Genomic DNA, 17,675 nt, shown 5'->3' with positions numbered 1-17,675 from the left:
AATGACTGCTTACAAGATCTCTTTACACTCGCTATGATTCACTGAGCATTTTTAAAAATTGTTCTACCAACTGATCCTTGGCTTCTTCCATAAATAACTCTGGTAAATGTAACCTTGTATTCTTTTTGATAGGAATGTCACCATTAACTTTTTGGCAACAATAAAACATCTCTGCTGACAGCTCTTTCACGTTTAAGGGACGAGAACATTCCACTTACATTGACCAGGTATACAGGTTTTTTTAAGGCCATTTGAAACAGAAGATGCTTCAAAGCCTTATAAATAGACTAAGACAATATGAGTTTTACTGCAAAAAATCCAGAATGCTGTAATCCCATCCCTATTCCACATGTCATCTCTGATACCCAGCTCCCACCCTCCATATGCGCAGCTGCTTTCAGTATCTCCCAAACACCGGCTGGAAAAGAGGTGATACATGCTGTGGCTGCTTCTGGGCTACAGACTGGCTTGCTGGTATGTGAATTGTAGCTCTCTGCAGATGGACCACATGAAATGAACTCATACTCTAACACAGCCTAACACTTCAGATGCTAATCTGGGTCTTTCACAGAGATTCCAAAGTATGAGAAAATTACTATTTATGCAACATTCAAACTATTGTGCTTGAAAATTTCCAAGAGGTTCTATATTAATGAGGGAAGGAAGGAACATACAGGCGGATGAACAGGATGATACTTAAGACTTGTTTTCTTAGGAAGTCCAGAAAAAAATCAGATGTAAACTTCAACTTATTTATGAGTCAGAAAGTTTAACTCTGATCTTGGATGTGTAATATAACACACAGAAGACAAGGAGTACTACCTTTCTTCATTTTACCAGTGAAAAGTTTTATTCCTACTGAGTAATGACTCAGTCCCTCTAGGAACCAGATACTATTGATCTCACTCCACAAGGCTTTATGCTCTTAATTTAAACCCAAGCAGCAATGTCACTAACTTAAATGATGCTGGTCTAAACTGAACCAACCTGAAGCTTCAGACCCTCCAGGGCTTTGAGACTGACTTCATTACAAAGCAGTACAAAACAGGGATGCCTTCTGCTTTATGGTCTTCTCACAACTTGCCTTTAAAATGAATGCAAACCACAGAGAGATTGTGAGGGTTACTAATCCCACAAAACAGTCCACAAAGCCACTATTCTGACATGTTCTGGTGGTCAACATGGAAAAGCTGAATAAAAATTAAATAATTTTCAGAGAGTGAGCTATCCATGCAGCTGCTTATTACACCACTCCTCACCACTGCCAAGTTGTTTACAATCACAGAGGTATATTTTCTTCCTTTACTTTAGAATATTTCCATTTATTTTAACTTGAGATATAGGAATGGAGAAAGCATGATATACTGACTTGCAGAAAGCTAAACAGATTGTCCCTACCCCCACCAGAAATAAAACTGTGCTCTCATCTGCATCAATTCCCAGGGCCTGATCTCCTAGGCCATCTTTCCTACCACAGGAAGGCTACACTTTTCTTTAGCCTGAAACACACTGATGTTCCTCTCCTGACCAAGTGAGGAGACTTAGCTCCTCTTCATCTTTGCAACAGAGCTCTCCCTTGGGGAAGAACGGCCTACTCATTCTCTAAAAACTTCATTGTGTACAAACAACTAAAAATAATTTTAAAAGAAAGTTGCAGGTATAGACTTCAAGAGGCTATTTCTGCTGTTAACAATGAACAAACCATTTCAAGTGCAGAGCTTGCTCTATATTATCCTGCTAGTGATCTGTTCTTAATTTGAGTACTTACTTCCAATAATCACCTATTCAATGCAGTGAGAGAAGAAGGAAGAGGGTGAGAGGGAGGTGGGGAGAAAGAGGGATACAGAGGAACAAAGGGAGACCAAGAGGGAGAGGCAGAGGGGGAGGGAGACTTCTGTGTAAAATCCTGCTGAGAACAGAGATGCCAGTTAGTCACAAGTTATGTGGGAAATTTTTATAATGAAAACCACCAATCATCGAAGTTATCTAGGTTTATAAAACATTTCTCTGCAATCTTGTTTAGATATTTATACGATAAGACTTTCTCCATCTTTCAAAATTTGTATTAAAAATACATTATTTCCGTCAGAATAGCTTAGAGTAACGCCCACCATCCCCTTGGTATGCAGTGTAGTGCAAAGAAATCATTTTGGTTTATTCCAGTTAAAGGACAAATAGCAAATCAACTTAGATGTTCAGATTTTTACATTTGTCATGCTGTGGAGGTGTTTGTTCTTAGCAGAGCTCAGAGGACAGTGTGTAACTCTTTGTACAAAACTAAACTGGTCTTGCTCATAAAATACAATAATGAAAACATTTTATAGCTACTCTTGCACAGGCCATTTTTGTTAGATGCTACATGTCTGATATAACAACACAACACTGAATATTTCAGTCTTGTAACTCTAATTTCGCTTTGTCCTGGCTTGATCAAAATAAGATCAGTTCTAAATTGCTTTGGAATATTAGCTGGGTACCATGAATTTATTTTGTATTCTCTCAACCATAACTCATTACATGGAACTTGCTTGGCATCAATAAGTCACTATGGCTTCTATGTGTCTATGTGTGTGGGAGTGTGTGTGTGGCTCAATACCCTGCTGCTAGGCTATTTAGTGATAAAATCTGATATAATAAAATATTAATTACAGCTGAAAGGTTGGGCGAGAAATATGAACTCAATTACAGTCCCATATTGTGAACAAAGGGCACGGTGAAAAAATCCTTTAGTTATAGATGTTTGGGATAATAAAAGAACAACTAGAACATTACACTCAAGCTGAGTGCTCCCTAAAAGGCCACCTGTTATTAATCTTCACATCAGGCATAGAATTTCAAGTAAATTAGGTCAAGATGAAAGACTTCTGCTGATGATTTTTTTTTACTTAACTAATTTAAAGATTTCTTTATCTGACTATTTTTTCTTTGATGTCACTAAAATTTAGTAAGTAGAAATTTGTTACAAGCACAAGTACACAGCAATTGTAATGAAAGCTCAGCTATCACATATAGTTCGCAAAATGATCACCTTATATGGTGGCAAGAATTAGCAGATTATTTTAGAATTCTTTATTTCAGTCAGTCTGCCAGTTTCTCAGAACTAAACTGTAAGCAGATATGGTTATACTATCTTGGAAAGCCTCTTTTTTGGTTTTTTTTTTTCAAAAAATATCAGCAGTGGAATATAAATTAGTCTGAGACTTCTTAATACATACATTTTTCTTCACCTGTTTGATTTACCTGAGTGTGAAGTCAGATGAATTATCAAAGAATTAACAGAATGTGACCAGATTGCAAACAAGCACAACTGGGATCCAAAGTTAGTCCAAATCAAATATTATGACCTTGAAATCCTATGCTTAGTAGCAAATCATAAGAACTAAGAAATCTTATCTATTACTGCAGGCTAAAATGTGCCATTAGATCATAAAATAAGATTCTCGGCGTCTGATGAACTGTGTTCTCTATTAACACTGTTTTCTATTTCAACAAATCTTGCTGCAACTACGGCAATATATTTTGGTACCAAGCCAGAAAACAGACTTTCAATGAATTTACATTTATGATACTTGGAACAATCCAAAGACCATTTCAAAGCTTCTTAATCAGCTTTATGTTCTTTGCTTAATTTCTTTTTAAAAAGAACACAGAAAAATGATAAGTTCGTAAGTACAAGATAAAAGTATCTTGGTACAGCAAGCAAAGTGCTTTTATAAGCCAATATTACACCATTTAACTCGCCAGTTTTCAGGTTGCCAAGGCCAATTTACAGAACAACAGGAAAGCATGGAAAAAGCAGTAAAGTCTTGCCACAGTTTTAAAGAAATTAAAGAAAGCAAAACTGTCTAAAATAATTTAGTCTAAAAAAGAACAAAGTTAGAGGGGATCTGAAGGAAATGTTCAAAATGGAAAGCCGTGTCAGGGCTGACTGTTCCTTTCTTTTCAATCTGTCACAGAGAAAGAAAACGCGGATGCACAATGGTACTGAAATACAGATCAATGAGGAAGATACAAAAAAAAATTCCAGGAGTCTAAACACATGCAAACCAATATGCAACAACCCGCAAGATCACACAGCCCATCTTAGCAGAATCAGAAGTAACACTTCTGCAAAGTGTATGCCTAACTTTCTGATACTCAAAGACAGCTCACTGCTGCTTGAAAATTGCTTATGACTGGAATGCAAAGATTCATTTCAGCACACCTTCAGCTCCAGCAAAGTTGCTGACAGCAACCAAACCATCAGATTCTACCTGGTTCCATCCTGCTAAGTGAGACGAGGAGCAAAAAAAGAAACAGATGAGGTATTTTTCTTACTATAGAATATGACGCCATGCTGTTACCCTGTCATCACAAATCATGTAGAAAACAGATCTAGCAAGGTCTGAATGACCAGTTTACTAGAATTCTCAAGAAAACAGGAAGGCCAATTCCCACTTAACAGAGGCAAGTGTAGTTCTTTAAGTCTAAATGGGATGAATGTGTTATGTCATTTCCACTAAAGAATTCCGAGATTCAAGCATCTGTTTTTAAATAAATACAATAGTATGTTGTTTTCTTTCTATGGTCTTCAGGGTAGCTGGATATGATACAATAAAATACTTTACCAGAATTAAAAGAAATAGAGCAACACAAAAAAGCAGCAGTCTTCATGCAGGAACTTGCCTGAGTAATACCTACTTTCAAAGAAATCCAGGGCCACTTTCAAACAAGAGATTTCTTCATAGCCATGAAGAAGATCAATAGCTACACAAAGTTAAATTAGAAGAGCAATGAAAAAATACCTTGAAAAATGATGTGATGTCCTTAAGGAATGGGAACATTCCCTCAGATCTAAATCCATACATGAATTATAAAGATACACTATCGCTCAGTCTCTTGTATTCAACTCCTAATTTATGTATATGATATGAATGCTGCCTCTTAGTGCAGTGGTTTTCATTCTGTTCTCCACAAATTAGTAGAAAATGCAGTTTGCAGAAGGTAAGGGAAACATACACCTTATGGGTTTCAAATCACAATAAGATCTGCATGTACACTGAATTATCTTCAGGGGTTTATAAATTAAAAAAATAATTCTATGAAGAGAAACTGATTATAAAGATTACAAGTAAGTGATATTCTAGTTCAATGTTTTCTCATAAACAGTAGACTACTGCAATGCTGTAACTATGCCCTGGAGAGTGTCCATGAGGTGTGGACAGTCTGCAAATACACCAATGTTCATGGGCATGACGATGGGAGTTGCACGGCTTTTATTTATGAATTTGAATTGATACGCACATGCAAATTGAGCAAGGAGCCTGGATATTACACAGAAATTAAGAAGTAGGATTTAGAGCAGGAGATCAGCTAATGGATTAATAAACACTGTTAACACAAAATATATCCTACATCTTCCACAAAGCTGTGCACTGGAAATTCACTACTGAATTGAGCTGAGGAATTAAGAAAATAGATGTATTAAAATGAGCAGTTTGTAAGTGGAGGGATAATGCTTATTTTCTCCTTTTATTCAAGGATGCTTTGCAATCTGCTGGTTTGTGTACAGCACAGGAAGAAAAATATTTGCTGAGGCAGCTGACTGAATACACAAGCCAATTTCAACAGGTTTTTTGATTCAAAGCTTGAAAACTGTTTACTGCTCATTAAAGCACTCACAGTGGATATGAAGTTTTTAATCCATTCAGTGAGGGGATTCAACATAGAGCATGGAGAGACTAGCTCAAACAGATCCACTACAGTTGTTTAAGATGCGGTCTCATTTGTCCATTTTCTCCTGCCAGATGCTTTGTTTTCACGGGAAAATTGGTGGGAAGCAGCACATGCCTGTGCTTCAGTTGCAACTGCAGAAGCCAGCGTTATCACTAAAGCACCCAAGGCACAGGCACATTTTCTCCTGCAGGCTCTGCCGTAGGAGAGCAAGACCACAGCAAAAATAACCACAACAGAATTCTCGCCTCTCAATGCTATCGTCTCTTTCCACAACTTAAATGCAGCGGGTTCCGGTCCAGCAATTCGGAAACGGAGATTACTGTGCTCATTTTCATTCTTTCTTCCCTACAAAAAAGCTCTGCAGGGCACTTTAATCAGCAGTGCAAAATGATGCAGGCAGACACAGAAAACAAGTCAGTTTTGTGGCATCATCCCCAGTTTTCAGGACTTCTGTGGATAAATACAAGGCTGACCTTCTATTCTGTCAGTGAAGGTGTAACTCTTCCTCCTCCCTGCACTGGGAATGACTCTGGTAGGATTAGGTGGCACAGAAACCTTGGCAGCATGACATTGTACAGCTCTTCCCACAGGAAATCTGGCTGCAGATAAAAGATTCTGCACAGTTCAGGATTAGCACAACTGTTAAATACAGATGAGATTTTGGCCTTGTGCTTCTACTCCCCTACAAGGCTAATCTTGAAAACAGCTTCAACGCTAGATGTGAGAATGCAGTTAATTCATCTGCCCTCATCTGATTTCCCCATGGTACCTTCTCCCTAAATTCAACATTTTTATAATGCCTTACCCATCTATCCTACTGCTCTCTGAGGCTGTTTTAGGCTGAGGCTTTTACACTTCTCCTGACTAAAGAGCTGCTGCTTTCAGTTGTAGAGCCCAGTAAGTGACTCTAATGTTTCTTTGTGTCATTTAATGTAATCCAGTTGAGCAGATTAGCTTTTACTTAGCAATGCTTTAGAGTCATGATGCTTGTTACAAATGCCAGTGATTTCCTTTCCTACTGAAATGAACAGTGTAACAGAAAGTTTACATGTTAATATTCAGCAAAATGAATACTCCTTTAACATCAAGTGTGGGGAATCTATCTTGGAGTGCATCTATAGCTTTTCTTCCTCTTTCCATGCAGCACTCCTCTTTATTCTTTTGTTTCCTTTAACATTACTTAGCATCAAATAAAAGCATTTATTTGATTGCTTGCAATGCGTGATCAAAATGCTTTAATACAAATGGTTCAATGGTTTAGAATCATTCAATCAAAAATTTATACTGAGAGTTAGGAATTGCCCCAAATTACTTTGTCCCAGAAACCACAGTCCTCCATTTAAGTATTAGCAACTTCAATTCTCAATTAGAAGTTTTTTAATGCAGCTATTTAGTGTTTGCTAGTGGAAAAAGGGCTCATACAAACTTGCTTAAAAGGCACAATACTGAAGAAAAATTCCTAAGGTCAACAGCAGAATGGAAATGCACCACTGTCAAAGAATCTGTAGAAAAGCCAATTAAAGTGGTACCGATTACTACTGTGTTGCAACCTAAATTATGAGAAAAGTCCCATTGACTTTTTGCTCCTTGTCACTCAGACAACTCTGATTCATGTGAGAATCTTGACAAAGTCTGTGCTCTTCTGGGGATTGTCATGTACAGAATCCTGAAAAATATACTTTTGGTGCCATAGTGCTGTGTACTTCAACTAGCACCACCTTCCTGATAGGTGTATTTGCCTGTTTCAGTACACCACCGCCTAGTGAATTTATATTTGAGCTGTTTATATATATGCTCTCTGAAGTAAAATTGCTCTCCTTCCCCTCTGAAGTTTATTCCTCTGATGCATTTTTAGAAAATAACCATTTCTTCTCTCGGCCTTAACTGGCTAGATAAAAAACAATTTGAGTTCTCTTGGTTCCTCCATATGTAACACAAGTTTTTCCACGTTCATTTATGCCAAAACACTCCACTGTTGTAGTGCCAGTACACTGGTATACCATGGTAGATCAGAACAAGGCATAGGAGCTCACATGAGGTCCTGCCAGTGTCTTGTACAATGGAACTCAGAGCTTGGCACCTTTGCTGGAAACCCCACCTGCTGAGTATAGTCTATTTGCCTATTTTACAGCCATGCTGTGTTTTGGTGATTCACAGTGTGTGAAGATGGCTTACATGCATACTGTAAGCCATACACACACTCTTTCTTCTCCTCTGTTTTCTCCAAAAATGAGCCTCTATTTTACAACATGCATCCTTCTTATTATCTCATAAAAGGCAAACTTTGCATCTCATCCTGAAGACTACTCCATATTTTCTGTGCAAGGTTCCAATCCAATGTTGCAGGCAGGATTACTGCCAAATGGATTAAAATGTGCTATATTTATATTTTAGATCTATAAACAAACAGGCATTATCAACCTTTCAGATGATAACTCAGGACATCACTATACAGCACAGCAAACATCTACTTATATCACAGTCTCTGCTTCAGAGCTCTTATGAACCACTTAAAAATACATATTTCATTCAAAGACTTATCAAAGAAAAGGAACTGAACCACGAGCATCACAAATAATAGAAATTATATGGCATAGCTAGAGAACAGAAATATTGATGTGCAACACTGCCAAGGCTTCAGCCCTAACAGGGGCCAAGCAGACAGGGCTCCCAGTACGACCTGCAAGCCTGACTTGAGCACTCATTTAGTCCAAAGAGTGAACAAAGACCAAAGGTGACACCATACTTTTCACTTGGGACACCTCACTTTGGCATCAAGAATTTGAGAGGAAAAAAACTGATGGGATTCAAACCTTTGCAAAACCAAAAAAACTGAGGTAAGATGATAAGCTACAGAAATTTCACACGGACAAGGATATGGGATGTGCACATACATAATACACATTAAGGTCAACAGTGAACGTCCCCAGAGAGAGCAATGGGTTACATGTGCCTGACAATTCCTAACCACAGTTTTACAGGAATTTAGAATGGGTCACTCAGCACTGTGGCTAGAAACTAACATACATGTGATGCACACTGTCAGAAAACTACTTAAAAATACCTCCATCCCCACATAATCCTGTTCAACAACCACCCAGGGGAACGTAGCTGGCCCACATACTCCCCCTTCAATCCTTCCACAGCACACAGTAAAATGAAAACCAATCCCTGGCACACGTCAGTAAGCACAGAGCAACAGCACCTCTTCCTTATATTTTCAAGGAGTGCTCTGGTTGTTCTGCATTTGAACTTGGCTATGTTTAAACTGAATACTTCTTCAAAAATCATGCAATGCAGTAATCTCCAGTGATGTTCATAACTCCTTCACTGTGGTCCCTACATTAAATGCCTCCTTTCTCAAGGCAAGCACCCTAAAGGACATTTGAGACCCCTACTCACTCAGAAATATGTCTCTACAACTCCAGAGGGCTACTCTGACATGCAGGTAGGATTGTACCTCTCATACTGATTCTATGGGATGATCAATTCCCGTAATCGAGGACATTCCTAAACTCAGACAGAAGTAGATGCTCACATTCAAAGACCTAAAATACACTTTATTTGGGATTTTTACTGCGTAGCTCTACATCTGCTTAAGATGCAAGTGTCTGAGCTCTCTCAGGGGAAATGTGACATTCAAACCAGCTTTTTACACAATAACCTAACAACTCTAGCAGGTTTGCAGAAACCAGAGGGTGGGGTTAAAGCCTGTTTTCAACCTGAGAGACTTTCACCATACTGCTCCCCAACCATCTGTGCAGCATTACTGTGGTCTCCTGCTGAGGCTGGCCTAGCATGAAAACACAAATACAATAAAAATCAGACAGCTTGGAGACTGTACATGATGAAACCTGTCTAATCAAATGAAGGCTTTCTTCATTCTGTCCATTATTTCTGTTTTTATTTAAATACAATCTAAATTGTAACGCACCAGAAGTTCCATGAGAAAATAACATGGACTTCAAGTATCTTGTTTGCCTGAGAGGAGCTTCAGGAACTTTGTACTTTTAGTCAGAGGTTTCTGCTGCTTTATTGGAAACATATGATACTTGAGAACAGGTTGGTGCCTCAGACTTGCTAAAACCAAGCTGCTTAAAATCCACCTGCTTAAGCTATTTATGCAACATTGTCCCCCCTGTTGAATTGCTAGAAAGGTCCCCAGCAGGGCTATGGCACCAGCCAGCTACCACTGTCCCCCAAAACTCCCAGACATTAATCACGGCCTGTTCCCAAATGGCAATCTGTTAAGGGGTCCTAGTGCCTGGGAGCTCTGCAGTGTGAATATGGACTGGTTTTAGCCAGTTGGCCTCAGCTCAAGAGAATGGTACTGGGCATAAAAATTTCACTGGCAAATATGCACACCTAAAGTCTGAGCTCAAGTACATTAATCTGAGCACCGAGTAGCCGTCCCTCTCAAAGGGATCATGAAAAAATGACCCTGTTCTGTTTCTTGAGACTGAGCTGTTCATTTTAGTAAGTAGATTTAAGAAAAACATGCTTTATCAATTCTGACTGAAGTTAGCAATCCAGAGCCAGAAAAACAGGTGTGAATATCAAGAGCTAATGATACATCGGTTGAATTGTTGGTGGACTTCAGCCTTCACGAGGGAGATTGGAAAAACCCAGTGCTTCAAAGGATCTTAACAAAGAACTGGTATAGATGAATTTGACTATCACGCCATCAGAATGAGAGATAAGAAATATAGAGAAGACCATCAAAAGGAATTTTGCAAAGATATGGTCTCCACTGCAACCTATTTAAGGCCAGCATGTAGAAGGCAGGTAAAGAAAAGAGCGGAGCCTCCTAACAGTCCAGCAAATTTCTGAGTTGTCAATTATAACCAAAATCTGTGAGAAAGTATTAGTGAGTTATGAAACTGAAATTAATCTCTTCAGAGATATGGAATAATCTTTTCTCTCTTTTATTCTTGAATTGCTCTAGCTTGCCTTACTTACTATGGATTAATTTCTATTAATTGCTAAATGAAAGGCATCATTACATGCTGAGTTCTCAGTAAAACAAATTATTACTTCAAGAAATCAAGAATCAATACTTGTTTTACCCAGGGACTATGTGAAAAGTCACAGTAAAAGGACCATGGAAATTTCTGAACAAGCTAAGAGGACATGTGAAGCTGCACCACTCATGTCCAGGCAACAGGCAGCATAAATTCTAGTTCAAGCTACAGTAAAAAAATCCAAGGACAAGTTCTACTGCATAACTAAAAAGAATTACAGCATTTTTATAGCATAAGCAATTACTGCACTGTTCCCTCAATGAAACAGAAATTGACCCTTCTGCTGTAAATAATTATACTTGTTGCTATAAAGAAGTGACAATTATGGGCATTAATAAAACCCAATCCCTTCTCTACCACAGACATCCTCAAACAACTTTACTGGCTGACTTACAGGTTGTAAAACTATGATTTGGAAAGAGCTGACCCTACAGCACACAATTCAGGCCTTTATGTTTACGGACCCTTAAGCAACAGACAGTATGCTCGTAGCAAGCAAATTAAAGAGTTCCCTTCATGCTCTTTAGATCCTGTAGTCTCACAGTAATTTGAGAGGCTGTATTTTGAACATGCCATTCCAGAATATTAGTGAGTTAGTAATGCTACTTAAACATGTATAGTTACATTATTTCAACATGCCAATTTCTTTATCATAAATGCACTGAATATCCAGACTGTTTCATCTGTGAGCTCTTGAAAGACCAGAGTTCACTTTTCATTTTATTGGGAAGTTTTCCAAATTCTGTAGATTAATGTATAGTTCTGATACTTCTCTCCTCAGCTGTGTCTACATAATATTTTCTTTTTTCTCATTACTGCATTACCATGTAATGCCACTGGGAATAGAAAGAAATTACAAAAACATGCTAGCATTACCTAATGTGCAAGGCAGGAACTGTGAGAGGACATAGCTAAAAATGCAGACATTGCAATGTCTTTATTGGCATGTGCTGTTGCCATGTTTTTGCCCACACAGAACACTAACATCTCTTATTGTGCCAGGAGAATCAGCATTCCCCATTTCAAAACTCATTAGCTCACAAATCCTGAATTTATAATTATACTCATGATGTCTGCCTTCATAATTCATGCACAGTAACTAAAGCTGCACTCTTACTATGCAACACAGAAACTCAAAGAGAGATATCAGGAACTCTGAGAAGTGGATTGCAACTTTAAGGCCCATGCCTGTGGCTACAACTGACCACAAGAGCAATGCAAGTATCTCATGGACTTTCCACAGTAATGAAAAGTATCCTGAAACTTCTGTATTCAGAGTGTTTGAAACCCTGCTGCTATCTGAGTACCAAATATATCTGCATGTGTTTCCAAACAGCCTGCTTGGCTTACTAGTTTGTTTTGTTTTGGATTTCTTGATTGCCAGTGAAACAACTCAATCTACTGATCTCCTGACCGAGTGAGTGATTTTTTGTAAAGATTGTACTTTTCAAGAATAAAGGTAGGCAGTGGCTTTTCTGGAGGGCTGAAAAGAGAATCCTGAAGAATCCTGAAAAAGCTCTCTCAGGCTTCAGATGACCCCATTTCTCCATATGGAAGCAGATGGACAGTGCTGCATGACCTAACTTAAGTGGCACAAGACTGCCAATGCCTGCTGCCAGCCTACGAGGGAGGGAGTGCACGCAGAGATAGAGCAGAGACAATGGCCAGACATGTGGAAGGCTGATCCTCATGGTACTAGTCCTGATGAAGGAAATGAGGCCCTAAGACATATCCTCCTGCCCTGCAATGCATGTGGCAGGCAGGGGAAGGCAACTGTGACCTCTGCCTCACGTGTAGCACGATGTAGTTCCGTGGGGAAATACTGCATTGCATACGAGTCTTTGCATTTCAGGGTGACCCCCTCAGATTAACTCACTCCATCCTTCTCCTGTCAGTGGGTAGGAATCAGATGGCCTCCGTCATTCATTTAAAAATTATTACACTCTGAGTGCTGTTGAAATGAGTAAACCACATACAGAATTAAGTACTCCTTGAACTTGGGCTGACAAAGGTTTCTTTACACCATTTCAATTTCCTGCGAATCATGCTATTCCTATGCCAGGGACCACGTGCAGATAACCTTCATTCCAGCTGTGACAATGATCCAAGTATTTACATGATGCTTTTAAAGGTCTGGATAAGCCAATAAGAAATGTACATTTCTGTGAAATTTAGGCAATCTCATGTGTCCCTCTCATGAGGTAAGAGAAAGGAGTGCTTATCGCTTTAGATAAAAACAGGCAGTTTAAAATTTCTACGGTAGTTTCCAGTTTAACTGCAAAATACTTATTATCTTATTATGGCCTTTTGAAGTATAATAAATGCTACTTCTTCAAGGTAGAGAGATTAAAAGTATGTTTCAAAATTAAGCACTTCAAGTAAAGAGATGTTTGCTTTTTTTTTCCCAGTAGTGTTCTTATTTATCCAAGTGGAAGAAGTTGGGCACACAGGTGATAAAAGGGCATGCACGGAGAGTACACAGATTGCCTTCACTCTAGAACACTTAGCTTTCAACTCACATAATTCAAAGTTTATTTGCTTCCTTCTACATATTTTCTTCAAGAGACTTTTAAATTATACTACTTGGCAATTGCTGCAATTTGCTCCCTCTCATCCTGTCTGGGCTTTGCAGCCGCAGATGCTGCTGGACTGATCCCACATATTCAGAGCACTCAGAGCAGGAAGAACTTTGGTGTCCCAAATGCCAATTATTGCAGCCACAGGGATTTGCTGACACATTTGGTCATCTTGTTCTTTCACTTCAGACTGGATTAAAAAAGTACCAAATGTCTGTGGTGTCTGTAAGAGCAGAAAGGTTGGCTGAATGGGCCATTAACTGGCCCACAGAGTTTAATGGGGCAAATCCATCTAAGCCAAACTCTGTAATAATGTAGTATGAAAAACAGATCATGAGGCAGAGTAGAGCCTGGATGCTCTTGCCTTCTTGCTTATCGATTTTCCTCCCTTCCTGAATCTGCTCCTCACAGAGACTTGCTATATGACCAAGTAGTTCCAGCGTTATCTGAGCCAAAATCTTTGGGATGTTTACTATTAAAGCTTTTAGAGGATGTGACACAGAATAGCAGGAAGGGGGTGGTATGGGGACAACGTTTTGTTGCTTATGTAAACAGATAAAAGAAGTGAAAACATTTGACCTTTATCATGGCAAGACTCACTAGAAATAGGTGCAACAAAGAAAACTCCATTTTCCTGCTGCAGCTAAAACCTTGCAAGACAACTTTTTTTCAGAGGAGGTCACAAGAACCTTTTATAATGCAAAGTGACAAACAATCTAAACTTCTCTCTAACACAGATGAATGTATAAATAGCATTAAATGCATGCAGTAACCAAGCATTACAGTTCTCATTCCTGTGTACGAGCAAGATCTTTGCAATAAATTAGCATTCCTTGGTTGATTATATGGCAGTGACCAATTTATACATCTGCAGAAAATTTGGCCCCAGAGTCTTCTAAACGTTAGGCTAGCTTGCCCTGGAGAAGTAAAATGTACAAATGTTACTGCCTTGGAAGAGTGAGTCCCCCCCCCCAACAGATGTTGAAGAGCCCTCATAGAAAAAATAGCTGCATTTGTATGCTTTTTATGCAAATTCTTCAAAACTTCACTGGCTCTTAAATTCAAATATCTGAAAAAAGAGAATATCTGCAATAAGACATATATTACACAATTTTCACAAGGGGATAATCTTAAATTAAACATTTTTTGTTTCATTTAAGCCTTGCAAATTACAATCATTCTAGAAGTCAAAATAGCTTAGCCAGCTGTTAAAGAAGTGCATACATTCATCATTACTGACTGCATTACAGCTTTAAACATATATAATTCCAAAATAATCTCCCTGAAACAAAGAAGCAACAGCCACAAAACATGCTGGACCTGAAACTGGAGACAAAGCAAGCAGTATTTGTTGTATTAAAAATCTGACAAAATACATTTTAATCATGTCCAGTCTTATGAATTCTAAAACAACCTGGAATGCCATTTGGCCTTCATGATTATTGTGTACTTTATCATTGTAAACAGAGCTTTCTGAACATTTCTATAAAGTCTATTTTTCTGAACCAACATTTAAGCGTCAGCATTACACTTTCTCTCCTTTGATGTTGTGCTGGCTGTGTGCAGATTCTAAGTGGCATAAAATATCAGGATTTTTCTTATCTAGGAAGAGGAAAAAAAAATTATTCCCAGGAAAAAAAGCTGGACTTCGGAATGACCTCAGGTATCAGCTTTGTTGACGTGAATGGCAGAATTTGTGCTCTCCTTTTCCATCTCAGGAACTGAAGAATTTTATGTGTCATGGTTGATGGGTTGATCAATAAAACAACAACAGTCATTTACACTGCAAGTTTAGTGCAGTTTCAAATATCTGCATTAACCAAGCCAGTAGCTGTAGCAGAATCAATAGACAAGGCATCTTGCCTAGTGGTGTGGATAAATGAAGTATGACTAAACTTTTAACATCCAATGAATACAGATTAAGATGATAAAATCCATATGCAGAATGTGTTTTGCAAGCAGTATGTTTGGGAGTGGAATGTACTATATAAAGTGTTAGAACTATTAAGGAATTCTTACTTTCATTTTCACTCTGCTTCACTCAGCATTTACACTCTAAGTTTGCAGTCAGCTTTCATTTTATTTTAAGACTTGTTGCAAAGGACCTCGGTAAATTTGCTGCTGTGTGTTCATCTGTCAGTTCTATAGCTTCATGTCACTTTAAATCTCTCTTCCTATTTCCCTAACCACTCATCCACTTATTTGGCACACTTTCATCTCCTAACGAGCACCTTTCTATTGTCAGTGAAGTTTCTAATATGTCACTACTGCTATAGGAGCCAATCATCTTTAGTTCACAATGTAGATAAAAAGACTGAAACCATTTTTTTATTAATAGCCTAATACATTCATGTTTAAACAATGATTCCAACTTGCATCATTTTCATCCAGATGCTTGAATTCAGAAGGACTACACTAGAGCTTTATGAGATAAAGTCAGACAAATATCAAATAATCCTGTTTCTAATCTAACTTGCTAAATCAGTTTCATTAAATGTGCTCTAATATTTGCTGCTTCTTTTCTTGGGTGGTTCAGACTTCTGCGATTTGCTACATTTTCTTTTTAAAAAGGGGTCTGAATGAACGACTAAACAGCATTTCCAAAACACAGACCTATGTACATATAATATATATTACTAATAGTAAAAACTCCTAATTATATGAATTGTATGACAATTCTGAAGAAACACAATGAACATTTATTTTCATTCATGCATATATGAGCCTACCAGATCTAAATTTCCCAGATTAACAGAAATTATCAAAAATTTCAGTCTCAGGATGAAAATATGATAGCCACTGAGTATAGATGGAAACTCTTCCTACAGTAATGAAAGAATTAAGGAGGATACACAATTAGCCAAAAGGAAAAACATCCTATAGCCGTGAAAAATCTCTCTCATCTTTGTTTTTGTTTATTCAGAGTATTGAGCTCATTACTGGTTCTCATTTAAAATAATCTAACAATTTCTCTGTCTTCCTCACTGAAAATCAGGCATCCTTTATTCTAATCATGAAGAACTTACACAGTACCACGTATCTGGCAGGGAGATAAATCTCTGAATACTGGAAATTCATTAATGGATACTATATATAACACTGAAGACTCCAAGATAGTGGTTTTAAAGGTTGCTTTTTAAAATTATTATTTCTGCTATTGTGGTCCAACAATGTAAATACTTTACAAATGTTACAGTACATACTGTTTAAATTGCCGAATTTAGTAAGCGTTGACTACCTTAAATCTGTGAAGTAAACAAGAAAACTGAATATTTAAGACAGTAGCTCAGCATAAAAAATGTGATATGCCCTTGAACTTATAACACTGCAGTAAGCAATTACCTTAAAGAAGCCACCCACACAACAGAACTATGGCTTTGTTCCTTATCTTCAAAGAACAAGCCACTTGCATCAGGATCAAATCCTTTAAACAATACATGAACACTCAACATCAAAGCACTTTCATTTTCTTCAGTTATTTAATTTAATTAGAGCTAATACAGACATGAATTTAGACACTGATTGCTGTGCAGAAAATCCCCAGAAAATATGTTCAAGAAATCAATCAATTTGGTTTTTAATTTCATAAAGAATTTTTTCCCCAGTACCTGACAGGAGCGCCTCTGCTCTGTGCAGGTTTCAGCAAGACTGTCACAGTGCTGTCAGTTTGATTCAAAGGTGTTTCAAGTTCATACGGTGGCATAGAGGGTGCTAGAATAAGAAAAGAGGCACATAAAATCATTATTCCTGTATTTCTTCTTTCAAGGGCTGTACCTTTATTTGAATATGCAATTTTATAGGTTTCTTCAAACACAAAGACCATACTACAAGTCTACGATGCTTTCTGTTACAATGCAAGTGTGAGACAACTGTTAAATAACTTCAAAAAAACCCCAAAAATCCCAAACCCAACACATCCCAAATAAAGAAATGCCAGCTCACTGCCAATTTCAAGACAGGAAACAGATACTAGTGGGAGTAAGTTTGCAGAAACTATTGAAAATCCATGACTTAGAAATGAAAAGTTATCTTAAGAACAGCATCTGCAAATGTGTATGCTTTAGTGACTATTGTTTTTGAAACTGAGCCCAGCTTTCTCAGTATGACAGCTGTATCAGGATGCACTCTCATAATTTGTTCTTCCTAGAATTTTCACTAACGTTTTAAGTGCCCTGGGTCTACTGTTCACCAAGAGAAGAGTTTATCTTAGTCTGAAGCCCCACTCAGAACTTCAGCAAACTGTGTCTTCATTAAAGATTTACAGTTGTGATTAGAACGATGCCTCGGTCATTGCCTTCTATTGTTGCTACTTTCTTCACTGCTGTCATCTACTCACATTTGTATCATTACATTGGAGGGAAGG

General features: G+C 38.0%; 1 protein-coding gene across 6 annotated transcripts in view; it reads right to left on the bottom strand.

Moving 5' to 3' along the window:
* PTPRM (protein tyrosine phosphatase receptor type M) overlaps positions 1-17,675 on the bottom strand; it is a 440,953-nt gene that overhangs the window by 184,876 nt on the left and 238,402 nt on the right. For all 6 annotated transcript variants that reach the window (XM_066183184.1, XM_066183199.1, XM_066183217.1 and 3 more), the window contains exon 11: positions 16,921-17,023. In XM_066183184.1, the coding sequence (XP_066039281.1) occupies positions 16,921-17,023 (103 nt within the window). The remainder of the gene's footprint in view (positions 1-16,920; positions 17,024-17,675) is intronic.

This window comes from Chamaea fasciata, unplaced genomic scaffold (genome assembly GCF_029207755.1).
Source record: "Chamaea fasciata isolate MVZ Bird 193981 ecotype frontalis unplaced genomic scaffold, bChaFas1.0.hap1 SCAF_1, whole genome shotgun sequence".
NCBI lineage: Eukaryota > Metazoa > Chordata > Aves > Passeriformes > Sylviidae > Chamaea > Chamaea fasciata.
Note: the sequence above shows the minus strand (reverse complement) of the source record. Positions and strands in the feature narration are given on the sequence as shown.